At 42.3% G+C, this 14,735-nt stretch overlaps 1 protein-coding gene across 1 annotated transcript in view; it reads right to left on the bottom strand.

The window, feature by feature from the left end:
• Window positions 1–14,735, bottom strand: part of LOC124804815 (endophilin-A) — a 730,772-nt gene that overhangs the window by 364,850 nt on the left and 351,187 nt on the right. The window contains exon 5 of the mRNA XM_047265154.1: window positions 14,270–14,367. Coding sequence (XP_047121110.1) covers window positions 14,270–14,314 — 45 coding nt within the window. The 5' untranslated portion in view covers window positions 14,315–14,367. The remainder of the gene's footprint in view (window positions 1–14,269; window positions 14,368–14,735) is intronic.

Here is a 14,735-nt window from a genome sequence, read left to right as displayed (position 1 = left end):
ATGATTCCGAATACGACGTGATTTAAGAAAAATGACCTCTCATATGCAAAATGTCCACCCATGAAACAAATTTAGCCGCGCGGGATTAGCCGAGCGGTCTTGGGCGCTGCAGTCATCGACTGTGCGGCTGGTCCCGGCGGAGGTTCGAGTCCTCTCTCGGGCATGGGTGTATGTGTTTGTCCTTAGGATAATTTAGATTAAGTAGTGTGTAAGCTTAGGGACTGATGACCTGCTGCATCCAAATTATCATCTAAATTAAGATCTTTGGTTAAAAAGGGAAATGCTTTCACAACTGATGAACACATTGTGCCATCCCACTCGTGCAATAAGCAGATCGAGTGCTCCATGGAGTCCCAACTAGAAATATATACGTAATGATGTATACAAAGAACGGAGCAGTGCAAGCGTCAAGCAGCAATCGTTAATGACGCAGTTTTCCATTGCTGCGCCCATTGTAAATCGTTGCACTAATGATGTAACTGTTCACTGCCCGAAAATTGTTTGCAGTCAGATCGCGTTACTAAATTTGTTTCAAATGTTCAAATGTGTGTGAAATCTTATGGGACTAAACTGCTAAGGTCATCAGTCCCTAAGTTTCACACTACTTAATCTAAATTATCCTAAGGACAAACACACACACACATGCGCGAGGGAGGACTCGAATCTCCGCCGGGACCAGCCCCACAGTCCAAGACTGCAGCGCCCCAGACCGCTCGGATAATCCCGCGCGCCTAATTTGTTTCATGGGTGGACATTTTGCATATGAGCGATCACTTTTCTTAAATCAAGGCGTATTCGGAATTACTTTTCAAGATAATCCCATTTCTGAAAATCTTGCGGTAACCTTACAAACGTGGCACATTATCATGGAAAAATTCATTTCTGGGGTTCGGAGTATTTTGCACCAGCGTCAATAACAAACAATATCCTCCTCTGCCAAGTTCATTGGTGAGAATGAATGTTTCACTCTATTCTAAATGGACTGTGGGAAGCATTTGACCGGAGGCGTGGTGTTTTGTACGCCCACGCCATTCAGTTACAATAATTACTGTCGTTGTTTTGAGCATTTGCGCCATTATTTTTGTTACTCTTGCTCTCAAACATGTTCGCCTCGTATTCAATACTTACCCAGCGTCTGGCAAGCAGTCTGTAATTCGCTGATTGAAGTACTTGACCTCCTTCCCCTATACGAAACGCCCGTAGTGCCGCTCCTCTTTGTTCGCGTGTTATTCTCCGTTGAAACGCAACGACAGCTCACAATTGGGGCAACTGGATGATGGCTGCACGTCTACGAGGCTCTTCACGCAACATTCCAGGCAGCAGGCGCCGAACATTGTCGTCATCGCCATACGCTTGCGATTTGAACAACCATATGCCGCGTGTCTGTTTCGCTGCGGCCTTACTATCATTTTTTTTATCTTCCTATGGATCAGCTGGTATCACGCAACTATATCAATTCCTCTTTCTTCCTTGTTGTTGTTTCCCGTTTCTCCAATCCTCCATCTTCTCCCCACGTTGTCTTTTCCTTCCTTTCTTCTGTCCATGTTGTTTCCAATTTCTGATTCTTCTGCACTGAAAGCCTTCTAAATTTAGTATTTTATTCTTAAAAATGTTTCTGTCTCCTTTCCCATGCTTTGATGTTGTTTCTTCCTAGTTTTTTCCTTATTTCTGTAGTCCATGCTATTGTCGATTTCTTCTTCCAGGTATTCGTTTCGTTACGCCTTTCTTATTCATTTGCTAGAAGTTTCCAACAAAGATTACTCTTCTTTTAACTATTGCTTCTGATATTTTCTTTATATTTTTGTAGATCACCTCATTTCCAGACATCTTTAGTTTGTATTCAAAAAATGGCTCTGAGCAGTATGGGACTTAACATCTATGGTCATCAGTCCCCTAGAACTTACAACTACTTAAACCTAACTAACCTAAGGACATCACACAACACCCAGTCATCACGAGGCAGAGAAAATCCCTGACCCCGCCGGGAATCGAACCCGGGAACCCGGGCGTGGGAAGCGAGAACGCTACCGCACGACCAGGAGCTGCGGACTTAGTTTGTATTGCACCCATTAATTTTCGAATAATCCGTCTCTGAAGTACCTCTATTCTGTCCAGCTTATAGTTCATCGTTAGGCATCCACAGTCATATAAACATTCCGATCCATTTCTTATTGTAAACATTCTTTGTCAAACTATATTCTCTCTCCATTTCATTAACTCCTAACTCTACTGCAAATTTTTCTAGTTCATTTCGTTGTTTAGTTTCTCCATGGTACTTAAAGTTAATTACTCGAAATGGCTCTGAGCACTATGAGATTTAACTTCTGTGGTCATCAGTCCCCTAGAACTTAGAACTACTTAAACCTAACTAACCTAAGGACAGCACACACATCCATGCCCGAGGCAGGATTTGAACCTGCGACCGTAGCAGTCCCGCGGTTCCGGACTGCGCGCCTAGAACCACTAGACCACCGCGGCCGGCAGTTAATTACTCGCTTTATTTTACCTATTTGTGTTTGTATGAATTTTGGTGCATTTTTTATATTTGTCATGGATTTTGTTTTTTCAGCTGAAACTTTGAGACTACTTATATTTCTATTTCTCCCAAAAGATTTATTTGAATACCAGTGTCTGTCAGATTTTCTGAAAGTACTGCGAAATTGTCTGCAAAAGACAAGCAGTTTATTTTAATTTCATTTGTTTTACTTCCTGGAATTACTTTATTGTTTTTATTTCTTCCCTTCATACGTACTTTTATTTATGAAAGAGTACATCGGGAAAAACTGTTTTATTCATCCTCCTTGACCAGAATAGCGACCAGTACATACCTGAATAATAAACTCAAATGCAGGAGGCTCGACTTTCAGCTACGGAGATGGAACTTGCGAAGACGTCCGTTAAGACCTTGTGGTACGCATCTTGTGATGACGATGGGGCGGACTAGACATCTTCCGAACTGAACACCAAGTGGATTTCTCTTCTGCTTCAGTCTAGCGCAATTCGCAGCCTGCCAGCATTTTCATCAAATGGCTGCACGAGAGAATGTGGCGGTACAGTCACGATGAAGAGTACACAGTGTTTGTCATGAAACTCGCACTACTTGAGAGAGCCCCATGACAAACGAGTGATCGTAGATCAATGACACACCGTGGAAACATTTATAAGGACATGCTGAAGAGAAACGACGACTAAACCACTGATAGGAACACGATTTAATTTCCATATGTGAGGATAATATTTGTTAATTATGTACCGAGTTTACGGTCCAGGGTACAAACATTGCCCAATGTGACGACCATTTGTATTCACGACAGCCTGCAACGACACTAGAGAATGCTTTACTGCTGCCCGAAACTACGGTGGGCAATGTAACGTTCAGCTGCCGTGACACTGCTCGTGCACTTTTGCGTCCAGCATTCTCAGCCATGGCAACAATTTGTGGCGCAAATGGACGCCAGCCTCTCCCAGGAGCAATTCCCACAGCGCCATGTTCTTCTACCCTGGCGCGTAAAGAGGACCTCTCCCTATTCCTTTAATGCGTCGATACTGGCAAAGAGCAGTAACACTATTGCTGTTGTTTCGATCAAACAGCTTTACGTTTAAAACCATATTCACCTTCTCCACACCCATGTTGGCTGTCTGCATCTGTAATGCTCACTAATGCTTATGATTCAGCCGTATGTCGCCGTAACAGTAACGACACTTAACAGCAAGCCATGACACTAAAACTATTAACAACGTAAATCCTGCAGTTTACAGTCTACACGTCATTCCTACACAACTGGGTATCCATACAGTAAAATTTTCCGTCTACACTGGCTCGTCCTGTGAAAGATTAATTATAATCATCCTGTATCTTTCGGTGGAAACTGACTGCAGCTGCAAACTACGTACAGCGCTTCATCCCGTTCGTACTTATCAATAATTGCGAGCTCAAAGCGCAAATTACTTCCGGCACTGCAACGAATGTCTGCCTTGGAATGACCAAAAAAATCCGGATTTAAATACAGTCGAACATATTTGGTCATCGGTAGTTGGAGACAGGGACCTGCGTCGTAAACTCTTCGTAATCATGTTTTGCTATGTGGGAAAGCACTGGGCGACGTCAGTATATTTGTAGCCCCACAGTCCTGTCCATCGTTCGAAGACTCAACAAACTATTCGACAATGATGGTAGTATTTAAATGAAAAAAATATTTTTATTTCATAATTTATAGAATTATTTTTTAATTTTTTGTTGGCAAACTAATGCGACAATAGTTTTGGCCAATAAAGATTCAAGAGCCAGAGATCTATACACTGATAAGCTAAAACATTATGATCGTTTGCTTAATAGCTTGTTATCCGTCTTTGGAACGAAATACGTCACCGATTCTGCGTATAAGGTTCAAAATGGTTCAAAGCACTATGGGACTTAACATCTGAGGTCATCAGTCCCCTAGACTTAGAACCACTTAAACCTGACTAACCTAAGGGCATCACACACATCCATGCCCGAGGCAGGATTCGAATATGCGACCGTAGCAGCAGCGCGGTTCCGGACGGAAGCGCCTAGAACCGCTCGACCACAGCGGCCGGCTGCGTATAAGGGATCCGACAGTTTGTTGGTAGGTTCGTGGAGGTATGTGGAATTAAATATCTACGAACAGGTCACGTAATTCGCGTAAATTACGAGCCGCTGATCTGCGTACGCTGTGATGGCGCCCAATAGCGACTCACATGAGTTCCTTGGGATTTACATCAGACGAATTTGGTCGCCGAGTCATCTACGTGAGTTTACTATAATGTTCTTCAAAACACTGTACCACGGTTCTGGCTCCGAGACACGGAAAATTATACTGCTGAAAGATGACATCACCGTCGGGAAAGATATCAAGCATGACGGGATGCAGGTGGTTCGCAGCTGTCAGCGTGTCTTCAATTACTATCACATGTCCCATGCAAGCGCAAGAGAGTGTCTCTCATAGCATAATACTGCTCTCACCAGCACGTTTCGACCCGCCGTTTACCTCTATGACAGCGTTTGGGGAGAAGACCGCATGCGTGTAAGTATTTCAAGTGTTACTTCCTCTAGCAGGGCTGGCAGCACTTCGGCAAGAAAATGTGCCGTCTTTTATCCGTTATAATTTCCTCAATTAAGAAGGACCAATCATGAGATCTCCATTAACACCGCGCTAAACGTTCAAACTTCGGTACCTCTAATGTTCAACCTGCCTCAGGGAGTACGGATTCTCAGAAGCCCAATAATGCATATTTATTACTTTTTGCTTTCGACGATTTGCTAACGTAGCTTTGAAAGATTCTCTTTATTGATGAAGAAAGAACCCACGAGGATCATTTCAAAAGTCTACACACTGCGGATGCGAGACTGTGGCGTGATCAATGTAAAATTCGTAACAGTTGTGAGCGAGACTTGGGGCCTGACGGTCGTTTACGTGTTTCCTGGTTCGCCCGGCTGCGTCGTGAACTGAAAGCGAGTCAGGTCGGATTACACATAGTGACCAGCGGTTCTCCATCGAAATCGAATCTCTAAGTGGAAAGAACTCAAACGGAAATTTACAACGCTTTTAGAGAGGTGTGTGGAAATAGTGTAGCGGATCGTAGAACAGTATCATGTTGGTCTGCCCGTTTCCGTGAACGTCGGGTAAGCACTGAAGACAACCCAAGAAATGGAAGATCACCAACTGCAACAGACTACAAATGGTTCAAATGGCTCTGAGCACTATGGGACTTAACATCTATGGTCATCAGTCCCCTAGAACTTGGAACTACTTAAACCTAACTAACCTAAGGACATCACACAACACCCAGTCATCACAAGGCAGAGAAAATCCCTGACCCCGCCGGGAATCGAACCCGGGAACCCGGGCGCGGAAGCGAGAAAGCTACCGCACGACCACGAGCTGCGGACGCAACAGACTACACCTCTCAGGTTATTGTTAAAGACATTTTGAAAGAGGATCGAAAAAAGAATAATTCGAGGAAATTGTATTTGAGGCCAGAATGTCGGACACATCAGTTTACAGAATCATAACGGAAAAGGTAAAGATGAGAGGATTTGCTACCAGATGGGTTCCGTGTGGTCTGAGTGAAGCGCAGGATAGGTCGCAAAAGAATTCCTTCCATGTTATATCGAACAGAAGGAGAACGGTTGATAGAAGTAGCTGTTGACCTGCTGAGACCTGGATACAAAGCAATCAAAGGTGAAACTGATGATGGAGTCATAGCTACAGAGAGCTCCACGAGACATAAGTAACAGGCGCGTACTACAGGCTGTTTTTGCAAAATGTTCTGTGCCCGAAAATTCGTAAAAGATGGGCTGACGCGCTTGCAGCTCGTGACCTCAATTTTGCACGATAACGCAAGACCGCATATTACCCTGCCAGTGAGGGTAACGCTCGTCAAATATGGATAGGAAATGCTTGCCCATCTACCACATAGTCCTGATATTGGCCCACCAGACCTAGACTTGTTTGCCAAATTGAAGGAAAAACACCGCGGTAAACGATTTAATACTTTCAGTGAGGTGACCCAAGTAATCAAACAGTTCACCAATGAAGGTGCCCTATCCGGAATACAGAAGTTGCCAAAACATTGGTAAGCTGTCACAAGCAAGAACGGAGATTACATTAATCTCCGTTGTACAAAATATCTTTACAGGACTTTATATTAAAGTCCTGTAAAGATATTTTGTACAACAACATTATTTTCTTCATCCTTATCTTACAGCGTGCAGAACATTTGAAAATCACCCTCGTACTATTCTAATGTCGCGACAGAATTCCATACATCGTCTGCTATGTCAACAAATGCGGAAAAAGTGCGGCTGACTTATTCTACATCTACCATACTCCGCAAGCCACCTGACGGTGTGTGGCGGAGAAGCACTCGCAATTTCTTTGAAGCTAACGTGTGGATTGTGAGCAACAGCTGCCAGAACACCTATTTCGTTCGGCCTGCTCGCTGTAGGTTTGTTCCCTACCCTCTGCTTAAGTAATCAAGTGTCCAAGATTTTTTTTTATTCACTGTAATTGTCATTCTTGTTTCATCTTCAACTGTTCTCGTCACGTCCGTTCTGCATTCTCGGTAAAGAAGTACGGTATCTAGTTTCTCCTGGCTTGTGAAAGAAATTTATTTTCTAAAACTAACGAACTCTCTACAAATGCGAACTAAACGATGAGAACGGAAGCTGGTTTTTCCACTGCGCCCCTGAAGTACAGGTATAGCGATCACTCAACAGTTCCTTCCTTATTTGATGTGAGGTATTTCCTTTTTCAGATATGAAATTGTGAACTTCCGGGTACTACAGAAATCTAATTCAGGTTTAAAAAGGAATTCTTACTTCTACTTATTCCAATATATCAGAAACTACTAATAGTTGTCTGAACAGTGAAACGCGGTTGAATTGATCTCTTTTCAACTATAGTACTAGCAGCAGAAATTATTGTGGATCTATTAAAAAAAAAGAGAAGTCGATACCGATATCTTAGCAAATGAATATCTACGAAACTATTATACAAGTAGGTCATTTCGTGAGGACTTTCTCACAATTTATACGAGAGAAAGCAGAGCAACGGTATCCTGCAAATAGTTCCGGAAATATTTTGGAGGAATTGATTGTCGAATCATCGTGTATATAACAAAGAAAAAATCTCAATGGTTGCTCATTGTCATCTTATATCTGTGGACGTTTGTTTGTGTATTTAACCTGGCAAGTACTCTCTTAGATCTAACGAGGCATTTTTTCCAATTACACAAAAATATCAAATTGTGAACGAGACATATAGCTTGTTAATCACTGCTTCGCCTCTTCCATGCTAAAGCAGCTTAGTGTGTAGACAATGAAAAGTGTGTTTTCAGGGTTGGTCTCTCATCAACGAACTGTCTTTCGCTCTTTGCGACAGATTCACTTGGTGACTCCTGCCTTTTCTTCTTTCTTCCTGTTGCTTAAAAATGGTTCAAATGGCTCTTACCACTATGGGACTTAACATAGGTCATCAGTCCCCCTAGAACTTAGAACTACTTAAACCTAACTAACCTAAGGACATCAAACACATCCATGCCCGAGGCAGGATTCTAACCTGCGACCGTAGCAGTCGCGCGGTTCCGGACTGAAGCGCCTAGAACCGCTCGGCCACCAGGGCCGGCTTTTGCTTAAAATTCCGAATATGTAACAATATGTCACATAAACATCTCACATAGAGACAAGACTTCACTGGAATAAAAATAAATAAATAAAATAATTATCTACACATTTACCGTAATTAATAACTACCACAGACAGATCACGAAAACATTACCAATGTAATCAAATAATACGATGTGTCCGTTTTTAGCTAAAACTCTTCTTTCTGTTTTGATGTGGCAGTTCAGTACACATACGTTGTCAAAATTGTCGACTATGGACGAAAGAAGACCTGGAAACAGTAACTATTAGATCTTTGTTTTCAAGTTCTTTTTGTAAAGTATTTTGGAAGCTGGTGATCCCCACTGCGCGCTAACTCAAAGTCTTATCTGCTCCTGTAACGGTCACTGTTCGAAACAGAACTGCCCGTGGTGGTTAGTTTTTGAGTCAAGTCAACTCCACACACAAGGTAAGTTGGCACTATAATTCAAATATGTCACATTTCTATTTCTGTACTTCTAAATCGAATCCTGTATCTACTGATGTTTAAATTATATATACGTGGATGTGTATTCTGAAAATTAACGCCGAAAGCTCTGTGAAAAGCCTCAGAAGCATTGGCTGTTCTTTCAGAGCTTGTAGTGCTGGAAGTCCAAATTCTGGGCAGAAACCTAACAAAACAGCCAGTATAACCATTTACCTACATCGGTGTTATTCTATTTATAATCGGAAGATAGCCCTAATGCCTTTCCGAAATGTGTTTCCACCAACAACGATCAATTGTCATGTGCTCCACAGGAACGTTACAATCAATTTCCAACTTGCTAGTTACAAACGAGCAGTAAGAACCGGCACTCGTATCACGGCACTCTGAGAAAGTGACTAATGACGACAGTGCTCCCAACAGTACAGTGCAAATATTTTCAAGGAGCAAATAAACACTCGTGCGCAGTCGACCCGTTTATGACATACCTCATGTAATGCTGAAACTGCTCACGCGCAGTTGGGCAAACAATGAACCTTGTCCAGCGCAATCTCCACCCATCTAACGATTTTCTGAAAGATTCTGAGATCTGACCACTGGACTGAAACATTTACACCACTAACAACGGGAAATGCCGCCTCATAACTTCTACCGATAATCTCCACAACAAGAAAATAAAGATACACTTCAATGTCAAATGGGAAAGAGTGACGGATAAATACCACAGTCAAAATTGCACAGCCGTCAAATATTTCTCTCTCTCTCTCTCTCTCACTCTCTCTCTCTCTCTCTCTCTCTCTTTAGATTGGGAGAGGATTTAAGTTTTCCGTGCTTTCTCTAACTCGCTCAGGGCAAATGCCACGATGGTTCCCTTGAAATGTACAACACGTAATTTGCTTCCTTATCCTCTCCCAATCTAAAGAGAGAGAGAGAGAGAGAGAGAGAGAGAGAGAGAGAGAGAGAGAATATTTGACGGCTCATCAATATATGCCGCCTGGTGTACAAAATGAGGTAGTCCAAAAATGTCGCAGAGTAATAGACCACTGCAGTAATTGACTTACCTGTTCAACGTGAGGTAGACAACACGTACAATATGTACGGAAATCGAAGAAAAAAATTTGGAATGTAATTTGCTCGTTCTTGGAAAGGACAAAAAAAAACTATAAAACTGTGCACAAATTTATACAAATCTACATTCAGGAACTAGTTGCCAGTGTTGCAGCACCAGCAGAGCTCACTGTACTTAATATGGTGCTCGCTTAGTCCACTTTCTGGAAAGTCTTAAGAGGCATTTTATCCTCTGCAGAGACATTCTGGGGCAATTGCAGTCCTCTTTCTTTAAAGTGCTTGCTCAGTTATTTTTTTGTTCAAATGTCACGTTATGTGGATAATACTAATATACGTGGGATTGGTCACGTTTTATTAACACATCTGGGTCTTGAAATGCATGGTGATACCCCTACTATATTTCGTTCTGCTCTGTTAGGTTTCGACGATATCTGTTGAGTCATCTGGTTTCGTTGTATTGCTTGCTCAGTTGGCAGTTTGCGCCACAGGGCTGAAAACTAGTCCTTGTATTTAGCGGTAACGTCGTTTTTTTTTTTGCACTGTGACGTCGAAAGTACTGTGGCATTCTTAGGTATACAGTTACTTTACTTTCATAGCTGCTCTTTACTTCAGTTACTGACATAAGTAGTGTAATTAGCTTCGTACTATGATCAAATATCAGAAGAAATATAGTAACGCACGAATGGATTATGCTCTTGTTGTGAAATAGCTTGATGGAATTAGGGATAAAGTGAAACGAGAAGTGATCGAGAATAGCACACAAGCTGTAGAACAAGCTTGAGAGATATCTAGAAGTCGACGATAATTCTAGAAAATTCGGCGATTGATTAGGTCTGAAAAAGCAGTGATTTGATCAGCATTCGGTTTTATTTATTATACATCACAGGGTTAACAACATACTGAACATCTATGAAGTTATATTACTTGCGGAAACAATTTTTTTAATTGAGTAAAAAACTTCTGAGACTGAATCGCGTGTAGTGCAGAAAAAAGACGCATCTGTGATTTTTTTGAGAACAAAATAAATTAGTATTCATAGTGAATCTAAACGCAATAAAACCATTTTCATTCGGAAAAAATAAATGCTCCGCTCTGCAAATTATTAGCATAAATTAGTGGTTACGTAACTTACATAGCAAACTAGTAGTGAATTATTAATGAGTAACTAATTGGAATCTGATACGGCCCATCCATGTAAATGATTATATCTTTCACATAGTGAAGTAAAAAACTCTAAAAGTGACACAGAAAGGTCTGACTACAACCTGAATTACAAATTCCATGTCACTAATACTTGCCGACTAAAACTTACCGTCAAAAATCGAACTAAAAAGTAAAAATCGATTTTACAATCCTGGAAGCATGTAGCAAGTGTCCAGACACCAAACGAGATGCGAAGCACAGGTTGCACTGGCAGAGGTGAATAAGCTTCAAATTCTTCACAATGATTACTGTTTCTCTCCGTGTTAGGCCAACTGAAATTTAAGTGCGTCTTTCACCAGAGGCATTTCGCTTTTATTTACAAAGAATTTTCAGTGGTCATTCTGTGTATTGCAAACGTTATGAATGCAATTTCCAACCACCCCCCACCCTACCCCCGCCCACCTCTCTCTCTCTCTCTCTCTCTCTCTCTCTCTCTCTCTCTCTCTCACACACACACACACACACACAAACACGGAACTGTAGAAAAAAATGCACTGACAAGGATGGAATAAACACACCCAATGCGAAAAACAAATGAACAAACAAAAACATTGTGCTGAGTGCGGAAAAGTTGAAACTACAATACTACCTTTACGAAGAGAACTTTTGTAAGCTTCACAACACGTGTAAAAAACGCAAGTGCAGCGAATGAAAAGGAGGGTTTGTAAAAGGCGAAAAATAGTGAGCGTCAATGTGTAACCGGTTTGTTTCGACTCCAACCTCCATTGACAACGACAGAAAAAGCAGGAGTTCAGTAAACAAGAGGTGTTAACACCGGAAGTAAATTGTACAGCAAACTTATAAATAAAAACTATTTTAATCAATAAGGAGCAAAATTTAGAAACATTATGTGTAGCATGTTTCCAGAATGATCGCTGAAGATGCTTTGCACATAAAAGCGAAATGCGTCTGGTGAAAAACACTCTTAAAATATTCAGTAAACTTAAGACGGGTGAAAGCAACAGCACCTGATATACAGAGTAATCGAAAAGTAACTGTACACACTTCGTATGTGTAACGCATGCATCAAAATAAGAGTAAAACTTTAGATAAAGTTTTGTCTGAAATTGCTTTATTCCACAATTATGTAGTAAATTAGGGATCACAAGTGCAATACTAACAGCACAAAATTAATTCTTCTCAGAAAGCAAGGACACGAACGGAGCCGAAATTCAACTCAACTACATACTGTGAAATTACCACAGCTCATATTCAAAATGATGTCAATGATGTCCATGCAGATGAAGACAGTGACGTGCTCGACTTCTTGCTACTTTCGGAATACTGCAGGCTCCATCTCGTTCTGCACAATTATTTTCAGTTCGCTACTGTAGTTACGAAAAAAAAAAGGCTCTGAGCACTATCGGACTTAACATCTGAGGTCATCAGTCCCGTAGAACTTAGAACTACTTAAACCTAACTAACCTAAGGACATCACACACAGGCATGCCCGAGGCAGGATTCGAACCTGCGACCGTAGCGGTCACGCGGTACCAGACTGAAGCGCCTAGAACCACACGGCCACACAGGCCGGCAGTTGTGCTACTGTCTCAATTACAACGCCATACACAATGTCTGTGAGGCGGCCCCAGAGGTAGAAGTCCAGAGGTGAAGACCAGGAGATCTGGCGGGCCAAGGAACTGGTCCTGCCCGACCTGTACACTTATCGGGATGAAGAACTTTTGAGATACCCTCTTGCCTCCCGACTGAAATATGCAGGGGCACTGTCAACTAACATCAGTCAATAATCAGGGGAATACGACACGCCAACAGCCTCTACTGGTCCACGTTGTAATGCCTACCACAAGTGACATCATGCATCGTTGTTGTTGTTGTTGTTGTTGTGGTCTTCAGTCCTGAGACTGGTTTGATGCAGCTCTCCGTGCTACTCTATCCTGTGCAAGCTTCTTCATCTCCCAGTACCTACTGCAACCTACATCCTTCTGAATCTGTTTAGTGTATTCATCTCTTGGTCTCCCTCTACGATTTTTACCCTCCACGCTGCCCTCCAATACTAAATTGGTGATCCCTTGATGCCTCAGAACATGTCCTACCAACCGATCCCTTCTTCTAGTCAAGTTGTGCCACAAACTCCTCTTCTCCCCAATCCTATTCAATACCTCCTCGTTAGTTATGTGATCTACCCATCTAATCTTCAGCATTCTTCTGTAGCACCACATTTCGAAAGCTTCTATTCTCTTCTTGTCCAAACTACTTATCGTCCATGTTTCACTTCCATACATGGCTACGCTCCATACAAATACTTTCAGAAATGACTTCCTGACACTTACATCTATACTCGATGTTAAAAAATTTCTCTTTTTCAGAAACGCTTTCCTTGGCATTGCCTGTCTACATTTTATGTCCTCTCTACTTCGACCATCATCAGTTATTTTGCTCCCCAAATATCAAAACTCCTTTAGTACTTTAAGTGACTCATTTCCTAGTCTAATTCCCTCAGCATCACCCGACTTAATTCGACTACATTCCATAATCCTCGTTTTCCTTTTGTCGATGTTCATCTTATATCCTCCTTTCAAGACACTATCCATTCCGTTCAATTGCTCTTCTAAGTCCTTTGCTGTCTCTGACAGAATTACGATGTCATCGGCGAACCTCAAAGTTTTTATTTCTTCTCCATGGATTTTAATACCTACTCCGAATTTTTCTTTTGTTTCCTTCACTGCTTGCTCAATATACAGATTGAGTAACATCGGGGAGAGGCTACAACCTTGTCTTACTCCCTTCCCAACCACTGCTTCCCTTTCATGTCTCTCGACTCTTATAACTGCCATCTGGTTTCTCTACAAATTGTAAACAGCCTTTCGCTCCCTGTATTTTACCCCTGCCACCTTCAGAATTTGAAAGAGAGTATTCCAGTCAACATTGTCAAAAGCTTTCTCTAAGGCTACAAAAATGCTAGAAACGTAGGTTTGCCTTTCCTTAATCTAGCTTCTAAGATAAGTCGTAGGGTCAGTATTGCCTCACGTGTTCCAAAAAACTCGGAAATAATGCAGTTCAGACAAAACTTATTTAACATTTCACTCTTATTTTGACCCATACATTATACCCACGAAATGTGTACAGCTATTTTTGTACCACCTTGCATAACAGTTGCTGTGGAAAAAGGCATTCGTAGGAACATACCATGTTAATGAACAGTTACAGCCCAATACAGTTGACTACAATGGACACATCGAGTTAGGTAATCGCGTAACAGCCGTCTTTCACATTCAAACCCTCCTACGAGAACGTAGTATGGAAGCGGTCTCCCACAGGGTATGTCACTGCTTGTCAGTCACGATGGATGTATCCAACTATGGTGCTTGCCGGTGAGTTACAGGAGCGTGAGAAATGGGCGAGGCTGTACGAGCGGCAGGCGGCCTTACCTGGTTGGCTTTGTTGATCTGCTTCTTGAGGCCCGCGAAAGCCATGGCTGCGTCGTCTGTGCCGGCTGGAAGGCGGGACTAGGCGAGAGCGGCTGACTCTGCAACACAGCAGGGAGAGAGAGTGTATCAGAGCGCTGCAGGGACAGAGCCGGCATGGAGGCGCAGATTAGATAGCCGGCTACCCGGGCAGTGGGCGCTCTGCGCGCAGCGGCGGCCCGGCACCAGTCGTAGCCAGAAAACAAAACAAGTGGCCAGGCGCGCGTCATCCACAGGCGGACGCACTGACCCGCCTAGTATGGTGCGTGACTACCTTTGCCACTGAAAAATAGCACCAAGTTTCCTGACTTTCAACACCTCTAATAACAAATATATGTGTCTGATTTTACAACACTGCTTGTAATTAGACTGTTCACCTGTTTCACAGATATTGAAAGATGATAACTCCAACTGCTTTTCCAAAACAGAA

This window comes from Schistocerca piceifrons, chromosome 7 (genome assembly GCF_021461385.2).
Source record: "Schistocerca piceifrons isolate TAMUIC-IGC-003096 chromosome 7, iqSchPice1.1, whole genome shotgun sequence".
Lineage (NCBI taxonomy): Eukaryota > Metazoa > Arthropoda > Insecta > Orthoptera > Acrididae > Schistocerca > Schistocerca piceifrons.
This window is presented reverse-complemented; position numbering and strand designations above follow the sequence as displayed.